Genomic DNA, 10,006 nt, shown 5'->3' on the forward strand with positions numbered 1-10,006 from the left:
CAAATACAAATCCAAATCACAAAAAATGCATTATAAAAAAAAAAAAATCCCTGCAACCTACATGCCTTTTGATGAGGGTCCAACTCAATTGCCTTATCGAATTTTGCTACAGAACCAAGAACATCACCCTTTACAATAACAAAGCATTCCAAATTACATAGACCCAAAATACTTATAAACCAAAAGTACATAATATTCCAAATTACACAGACCCAAAATAGTGCAGTAAAATTACAAGTTAGGCTGAAAACCCATAGCATCTACATTGCAGTGAAGTAAATGGTCAATTTCCATTTTCAATATATAATCATCTCACATTGCCACGAGTAACATAATCATTCCACATTGTGTCAGTGATATTGTCCCTAACTTGGCCCATCGCTCTCTTTGATGCACTTGACATTTCTAGTACATGCGTTTGGGTCGCTGAGCTTGTTGATGCTCCAACATCTCCACTGCCTTTGCTATTGGTCGCACTACCTTTGCCATCACTCTCCCCTATTGTTCTGAACAATTCATCACTCTGATTGTTCATGCGTATGAAATTGTGTAAAGCACAGCACACAATAACCACGTACTGCTACCTAATTGGCTTGAAGTTTGGCATTAAATTCAGAATGGGGAAACGGGCTTTCAGCACTCCAAAGGATTGCTCAATAACCATCTGTAAGGACGAGTGCCTGTAGTTGTACAACTCTTTCTTTAATGTTATCCATCTACCGCTTGAGTTGAATTCCTGTGCATGGTATCTAGTTGACTTGTGAGGGGGGAGAAAACTAGCGCTAATTGGTAGACCCGAATCCACCAAGTAGTACGACCCTACACACACACACACAACCAGCAAGCACGTAATTAAGTTGTTCATAAACATACTATTTTGACGTGGAGGATAAAATAATTTTAGTTAAAGTTACAGTAATGTATAGTACCTGTTGGTGGCCATGGGAATCCATGCTTCCAGTCACTGATCGCTTCCTCGAAAAGCCTTGAGTCATTCGCATTGCCCTCCCACCCACCATGGACAAATGTGAACTGCATGTCCATGTTACTCACACACAGCACATTAGTTGTTATAAGGCTCTTGCGGTCCCTGTGTACTTGAGTCTCATTTGCAGGAGGTCAGGCACTCACGTGTGTTCCATCAATTGCTCCTATACATCTCTACACATGAAAGTTTTCATTAATCTTAGCAAGCATATATCAAATATCATATTATTTTACTGTTATGTCCAGTTAGTTAAGTAAGAGAATGTTTTGTACCTTAAACCATGGCCAGTACTTGTTCACTTGAAGATGTTCGGGGAGGCCTGTGACTTTTTGATTAGGTTTAATTAAATGCTTCGCGTAGTGGTGGTCAGCTCACAACGCCTTACGAAAATGCCGGCACACAGTTTCTGTTGAGTGCTGAAACCTATCGGCAACACATCTAAAGCGGGTGTTGTATCCAAGTATGTACAATAACATGACCACGGCCTGAGTGACATTCACCTCACCACGTCCGTCTCTCAAGTAACCATGTTGAGCCAACTCATCCACTAAATGTAACAGTAATTCAGGTGTCATGCGGAACATCTCGTAACAGTTCATAGCATTACCTTCAGTGACCTCGTCCATATACGCCTTGCCGGTCAACGCACTAACACGCATTGGTTGTTTATCATAATGCCGCTGCATATACGCATACATCTCCTCGACTATAGGATTCACTAAATTAAACTCTGCCTCTTCTTCACGTTTGGAATCCAAATCGATCCAATCACCATCATTGGTTCACAGCCATTGCTAGAACCAACGTTGTTGAAGTATGCATCCTCAAAGTCGTACTCTTGGATCGCCTGCCACCAGTCATTTCCGGACGCCATAAGTCACCTATACATTAGCAAAAACACACTATTCAATGAAAGTTATGTAAAGAGAGATATAAAAGTAAATATGTTATTCTTAACAATCTACACCTCAGCATGTAATTCAACAAAGTGATGAGACCACCAACATAGGAAATAGAAACCTATCAAATAGTCCTACTAATAACATCAACCATAGATTATAATAAGACAATAAAATAAAATAAAATAAAATAAGTTCATCGCATAATATATTAGAATAATATAAACACCTAATTCAACCATCACCATAATAAACACCTAAAAATCAACAAACCCAAAATCCTAATTCGTCACATAATATAACACAAACCATACAAACATCCCAAGTTTATAAATAACATAAACCTTCGTATTATCCATACGAAACATAATATAAATGTAAATAGAACAACCTGAATCCATAGTACATAAAAACCAAATAGCTTAGACATAGGAGATACAATGCATCATCAATCCTCCTCCAGGTTTAGAATGTCCTCAATCCAAGACTTCCTCCTATGCTCTGGCATACACATAAACACTATCTTATTATCCTTTTACTGCAAAACCTTTGACATCTTGATGTAGGACTTGTTACTCAGATCTACATACGTGTTCAGCACATCCATTGCCTTGGAAAGTGAACAAGGATCACCCCCTACAAAGGATTGAGCGAATTGGTCGGATGAATAGCTAGTCTTGTCGAGTTTACCACTATACCTACGTTCGGATATTGCGTTGTACTCCTTTAGGACCGTAGTCATTTCACCTACCCTATCCGACTTCTTCGAGGCCTTCTCACCCTTGCCACTTGCATCTTGCACATGACGTTTTTCCACCCTCCGGGTTACCTCCTCAACCTCAGCATCCTCCATAGTTTGTGGGAAACTATCAAAGTTAGGGGTGTAACAGTCATCGTCCAGATGAGTGGGTGCACTTGCATTGGCATTGGCATTGGCATTGGCAAGCTCTTCTTCTAGGGCACGCTCCTCGTCACTATTCAGGGGAGGAGTGTTTGAGGAGATCTAGAGGTTCCCAGTCGCAGTACTAGTGGCGAACAACTGCTGCAATGATGGGTAGTCTGGGCATCCTTGTTTCCTTAAGTTAGCTGCACCACGATTGGCCTGCAATATCCTTGGAAACATTAGCACACTGAACATAGCAGTTCATACATTACCAACTTGGAGGCAAATTGCATAAATAAATAATTGCAATAGGTTTATAATTAATAAACAACAGTAAACATACCGCAATCACATTCTGCCACACCTCGTCAGAACAAGTAATTGTTTGGGTCTGCTCATCCCACCCCAACCCCGTGTGTCTTAGCAACTGGCTCCATTTGCATTGTTTGAGTCGGAGCCTATTGTGCTTCTGTTGAACTTGCTTAAAGACAGTCTTTCCCGGTCCTTCGGTTAAGTTCAGCTGTAATTGATGCCCATGTAGGACCCTTGAACACACCGCTTGGCATGTTACCCTTAAGTTGTTCCTCTAACATGATCTCAATAAAAATATGTTCTACATGTGGAGGCCACTTTTTCTCATCTGTCTCTTGTGATTCATGTGCCATCTATTTGAAATATCTCATGTGGTAAGCTCATGATAGATAATAATTTTAAGAATTGATTAATAGGACTATAGGATTCATGTACCATGTAGATTTAAAGAGTCCAAAAAATAAAAAATATTCCACAGTTAAATCAATATGGATAAGAAAAAGCATGCACGAAATGTAAGAAATAGTGGCAATATATAAGAAACAGTGGTAATATATAAATACTTCATCGAGGTTTACCACATATATTGTGTGACCAGATATACAAAAGATGGAAGATAGAAACAATGAGTTAGTAAACAGTTGTAAGTGGCCACAAATACAACTAGGTTAGTGCATGGTTAAGTACATGGTAACCCATAACAAAGTATGCTACTGAACATAATGGGAACAAAATATGTCAGCAGTATATCAAAAGGGACATACACTACATTAGTTCGACTACGCATCCACCTCTTATTGAGGCGGGTCATCGGAAAATCGGTCTGGAGAGACCACGGGGGAAACATTAGGCCCAAGAGCTCTGGTACGAACCCCCATTGATTTTTGATAATTCTGTCGAGTATGCTTCCACCTCCTCATTACTCGCCTCACAGTAAAGGCCTTCCCCAAGCGGGCATTAATAAAGTTTATGATCTCCTCCCACACGTGCACATTGGCATGATAAGGATGCAAATTCTCACAAACAAAGTGTCCAAGTATGGAGTCACACAACAGATCCTCACAATTGGCATCCCATGTTCTCAACTCCGCAGCCATCTTAAAGAACAACACACACATCTCATACACAATCATATCACAAGTACAATAAAGATATCCCAGTATTTTTAGAGGAACAAATATTGAGCATAGGATCCATATTAATATGTATATATGACTGCAATGACATGTACTGACTTATGTTGTTTGAAATTCATAAACAATATTAAAGATATAAGACAAAAAAGAAGACACAAATCATCGTATCAGTTGTTAATAAATTCAAACCAAACAGTGTGCAGTGCTAGAACTAAATTAATGTGATTTACAAAGGCCACCATAACTAAAAAACAAAAGCCACCATAACTAAAAAACAAGACTTTTCCCTCTGTCTAAGCAAGACTTTTTTTGTTTTTGTTTTTTGTATTTTTGCTATGTACTATGTACGAGTTTCCTAGTACACGAAATTATTGTGATTTACAAAGGCCACCATAACTAAAAAACAAACATCAGAGACCAAACATTGTGTATTAAGTAGCATAAAAAAGGCAAGCACCAAAGTTTCCAACCTAGACCACAAGGTGTGGATGGATTAAGAAAAAAAAATGCAATATTTTCTATGGTGTTTTTCAATTATAATTGTTTGTTATGTCAAGAAATGCCAATGTGCCAATTCTTACATCAGAGACCCTAACACACATGCACACCCGGGAAAAAAAAAATCCTTAATTCAGAAAAGGAAAGAAAGGCAATAAACTGTTGAATAAAGCAAAAACAGATAATTAGATAAAAACTAGCAGATTTCAGAAATTCATTTTTATTAAAAAAATAAAAACTTTGTTAGTATTTTTTTTTAATATCATACACAAGATAGCATATAATAGCCTTTGCTAAAAAAGTATCATTTGTTCATAATATGGTAAGCTGGGTTTGAAGCCCTATAATCTCAAACAGAACAATGAGCTAGAACCCTAATGATACAAACTCCTTTTTCTCTAATAGACAATGGGGGGTGCCATGTCTAAAATAGTTCAATGAAAGCCATTGCTAACATGATTTCTATATGATGGCCAATAAAAGAAAATGAAACAGAAAACAATTAGCAGGAGGTAGAATCACTCAGTGCTTGTCAGTAAGGCATAGTCTGCTTATGCTTTATATATCTTTGCCAAAATTTTCAAATTATCTTTATCCTTATGATGAACTAAAGCTCATACCAATTTTATGCATTTCCATATAGCTAGAATATTACTCAAAACACCTAGCCACATTAACATAGCATTTTTTTTTTTTAATCTTATTTGAGAAAACACACACAAGAATCCAAGCCTAACTAAGTATTTTATCGAACAATTAACTTGTCAAATTAAGGTTGCCTTCAAACTTAAATTTAAAACTAGTGTAGAAATCAAACATACAAGACCAATCAATTTTAGGTCACTAAGACAAGCCGGAGCCTAACCAAAGCATGGTCTAACAAGCCTTTCAATCTTAATTAAATGGCTCAAAAAAATGGGAGGGACAAAATCAAGTTTGCAAGATTTGCAAGACTATCGCATCAAAATATTTTTGTTTGTTCATCCAAAAAAGAAAAGAGAAAAAAATTTGTATGGTCATGAATATCTTCTGATTGAGGCGAAGCCAGGTAGCTCATTGTACAACTGTTACAGGCCATTACCAAACTAGAAGCATATTCTAAAATCAAGATACATTTATAATTTTTTTAAAACAAAAAATGCATTGCCGTTTCCACTTAGGAGAATGCTAAACTTACTACATCAAGATTCATAATTCATAGCAAACAAAATCAAACAAAGAAGCACCATGAATATCTACAGAGCAATTGGTTGGTAACAAGAACAAGCAGCTTTATTGAAACAAAAAATCAAACAGAGAAGCACCACAAATTAGTTCCATAAATTATTTTTAAAAATAAAATAAACCCATAACCACGGGAATCCAGTAGATCAAACCATTGAAGCAAACCTAAACATCAAACAAAGAAAAAAAGAAGAAAAAACTGCAAACAAATAAGCACAGGTTCACCACGGTTGAAAACCCATAACCACGGGTTTCAATAAATCAAATAAAATGCTTACCCAAACATCAAACAAAGAAAAAAAAAAAAAAAAAACAGATCGCAAACTTACATCACCACGGGTTGAAAACCCATCATCACGAGTTGATACCATCAAACATCAGAAGCGAAAACCCAAACATCAAACAAAGAAAAAAAAAGGAAAAAAAAAACAGAGAAGCACTGCCTTACCGTGACACGGCAGCGTGGTTGGCTGAGCTCGGAGCGGTGAAATAGTGCGTGAGGAGGTGAGGGTAGTGAGAGCTTCTTCTAGGAGTACTGGAATGGAGATGAAGCTCTGCTTTACTGAAGTGAAGAGAGAATCTGAGATGACTGAAGAGAGTCGTTGAAGAGAGCATCAAAAGGAGCGCACCACGTGAATTTGTTCTGACTGTGGGACCAGGTAAGTAGTTTTATTTACAAAAATACCATTGAGTTATGAGTTATGGAAATTGAAAACAGCCAAAATGTGTTTTCAGTTACTCATAACTCAAAAATCAGAGAATTGAGTGATGGAAACAGAGTTATGGAAACAGAGTTATCGTTTGCCAAACGAATATTGAGTTATGGGTCCCACTATTTTTGAGTTATAAGTTATGGAAACTGAGAATTGAGTTACCAAAATTGGCAATCCAAACAGTCTCTAATTTCTTTCAAGCAAGGCACAGCCTTTTCAGCCTCCCTCGCAGGCTCCTTAACCTTAACCTAATTGCCTTAAAAAGTAGAACTTTTTAGGTGGTTAAGTTGAGAAGCCCTTGAGGGAGAGTGAGAAACCAATGCCTTTGTTTCTTCCTGTAATCCTGTTTGTTCGTTGACGAGTAATGACCTAATGAGGTCTAGCTCTATTTATAATGCATAAAAATGAATGTGTGGAAAAATAATGTTGAAAAATCTTTGAGCTTATTCGGTGGGGTCTCCATATCTTGCACTTGAAAATTAGTGGCAAAACCAGCTGCGAGGTTTTTCCCACCTTTATCAATTTTTTTTTTGGTTAAGTTCCCACCTTTATCATTGTTATAGTGGTTACCATTGTCAAGTACTTGTCACATGTAGAATCCATTATATAATAATAATACATGAAAACAGCAAGAAAATGTGCCTCAACTTGTGCAAACTATAGCAGTGTTTGGTACAACTATTTTCGCAACCTATTAAAGTGATGGGTTGTGATATTTTCATATAACTCATTATTGATCCTACTTTTATTATGTATAAATCAAAACATATCATTCTAAGAATTATAAAAGAGCTTTATAAAAATGTTATTGTAGTAATCACAAAAAGAAGTAATTATGACGTTCATTTATTATGTTGTCGAAATTCATTAATCGTATTCATTGTCACATCGGTTTGTAATCGTTTTATAATAGTTTTAGCATTTTTCTTTATTGTATTCAAGCCAACCAAACAATTTTGAACAGCTCATGAGACCTTTGGACCATCATGGACTACCCTAGAAATTAAAGCAAAAGGAGCTGGCCCTTATGAACCTAGATGCAGTGGCGGCTTTAGGAAATTTTTTTAGGGTGGTCACTAAAAAATTTAAATTATACAATATTTAATAAAAAGACAATTTGAATATATCAAGATTACCAAAAAAAAAAAAAAAAAAACACGCAAATACATGAAATATTACAATTTTTTTGTACTAACAAAGAGAACAAGAAAAAATATAGACTAATAAAAGATAAAGTGCAAATTGAAAATGCTAATATAAGAATAATAAAGTGACCACAATAATTTCATAACAAATCTTATGCAACAAGTTGTTAGCTTGTTATTAGTGGGTAAAACATGTCAATATTGAACCCGAATTAGAATTAGTAACAACTTACCACATAAGATTTATTGTGAAATTTGTGAAAATGTTGTGAATGTAACATTATTCTTATATTTATTGAACTCAAATTCTTATAATTTTCAAGTAAAGGTATTCAACATTTTTATTAAAGTGGTCAAAATAGGTTAATTTAGTATATAATATTTTTTTTAAGTATATATATACATTTTTTTCAAGTTAAGATGGTCATAGAACATATTAGTTTAAAATAACAATTGTAAAGACTGAAATTGGATCGGTCCCAAAACATGATTGGGCTCAAACCCAAGCGGCCCAAACAATAAATTTGTAGAGCGTGGATAGAAGAACTAGATCTATTCCAGAAGAAAAATGATTAGATTTACTGGTTTCAGATTGTAAGACGCAATTCAGATTAGAAAATCTATCATCGGAATAATCCAAGTAGTACGTATCATATGGTTTTGTTGAATAATCAAATTGTACAAGAGTTCCAATCTTTTTTGTTTTCTATGCTCCTCTCCTTTTTTAGTACATCTTTCCATATTATATATTTCAGCCTTGGTGCCGTCCCTACCACACACGTGTAGGTTAGATTCAGAGAACTCGTTCTTGTCCCATCTAACACTTCCCAGAACCATCAACTAGTAGCTGCAAGACTGCTTGGTCACTGTTCAGGCATTACTTCCACATTAATGCAACCAGAGAGTTGGTTAAGAGTCATTTAATGCGGAGGTAGCAGCTTTTTGAAGATATTTGTTGCCCTTCTCCTTTTTTATCTTTTGTCCGATGTCTAACCCTTAGAGATGATGTAACTCCGAAGTAAGTCCGTGATGATATGACACTCAGATCAACCTCGGACACATGTTGCTGAGAGGGCTTTTGTCTTCGGACACTTGTTGGACCTATCTCATATTGTCACTACTCTTCTCTTCATTCCGTTCTCCTTATAATCTTATCTGGACCTCCTTGGATGGTCTAACGTCCTTGAATCGGGCCATAGGCCCAGTTAATAATGTTTTAACAGTACTTCCTAATTAATTGGCCCCCACAACAATTTATATAAATTTTTTTTTCGCATGTATAAATTTTTTTTTTTTTGACAAGTGAGGGTGGTCCACCCTTACATACAAGTAGAGCGGCCAGTGCCTAGATGAGGCAATAATCTTTACCTAATCTTAAGAATAAAGCAGCTTTAGGACGCCAGGCATCTCAACCTTATCTTTCATAAAATGAAATGGCAATAAGTGCAAACATAATTCCTCACTGACATTCCTTGATTCCTACATTCTTCTTCTTCTTCTTTTTATTTTTTATTTTTTATGTATCTTTTACTTTTCAATCTTGATAGCCAATAGCATATCTTCGAACTGGATAATATGCTTAAACATAACACATTATGTTGTCACAAATCTAGAAGCACCGAGCACAAGTTGTATCGGATCGTACAAGGTATGGAACATGTTACTTTCAGGCTTCAGCCATACCATAAAAGGTCATATTTTGACAAAGTAACACACTGACATTTATGTGCATTGAGCCACTGGACTAGTCCTAAACCATATGATCATTTTGGGCTTGTTGAGCCCAATTTTCAATCTAATTGTTAGATTTACTTGGTATGTTGGACTTTATTGGGCCTCATGTTCCCTTGATATATCTAAATCATCTGCCCTATTACCCTATAAGTATATCTACTCAGTCATTGGGCCAGTCTTAGACATAGATAAACCCAACCCAAATTTAGCACAAGCAGCGGGAGTATTGGGAAGGGAGAAAAAAGGTGAAACGTCAAATTACTATTTTCATAATATTTTTTATACATTAGGTGGAGAGGGAGATTTGAACTTACATCTCTTTAAGATAGAAAACTCACCCCCCCCCCCCCCCCCCCCCAATGTCATCCATAAGAACTCCCTTCCCTCACCTCAAATCCCCACTTTTCAGCCGATTTGAACTTACATCTCTTTTGGAAATAGGGGTGGAGCTAAGTAATGCATTTGGGGCCATGC

The 10,006-nt window shown here is 36.4% G+C and overlaps 1 protein-coding gene across 1 annotated transcript; it reads right to left on the bottom strand.

The window, feature by feature from the left end:
- Positions 1–307: 307 nt before the first annotated feature.
- LOC115962884 lies at positions 308–1,044 on the bottom strand. The gene is made up of 3 exons (XM_031081767.1): positions 930–1,044; positions 585–819; positions 308–506 (listed from the first exon to the last, which is right to left on the bottom strand). Exons 1-3 carry the CDS (start codon positions 1,042–1,044, stop codon positions 308–310), a joined length of 549 nt encoding a protein of 182 aa, XP_030937627.1.
- Between the last annotated feature and the right edge of the window lie 8,962 nt (positions 1,045–10,006).

Source organism: Quercus lobata, chromosome 2, assembly GCF_001633185.2.
Source record: "Quercus lobata isolate SW786 chromosome 2, ValleyOak3.0 Primary Assembly, whole genome shotgun sequence".
Taxonomy (NCBI): Eukaryota; Viridiplantae; Streptophyta; class Magnoliopsida; order Fagales; family Fagaceae; genus Quercus; species Quercus lobata.

Excerpts from the sequence above, each read along its gene's own strand:
- LOC115962884 (XM_031081767.1), bottom strand. The coding sequence starts at position 1,044 with ATGGACATGCAGTTCACATTTGTCCATGGTGGGTGGGAGGGCAATGCG. Across the intron at positions 820-929 it reads ATTCCCATGGCCACCAACAG|GGTCGTACTACTTGGTGGAT; the intron begins GTACTATACATT and ends GTGTGTGTGTAG. Across the intron at positions 507-584 it reads CCAAACTTCAAGCCAATTAG|AACAATAGGGGAGAGTGATG; the intron begins GTAGCAGTACGT and ends TGAATTGTTCAG.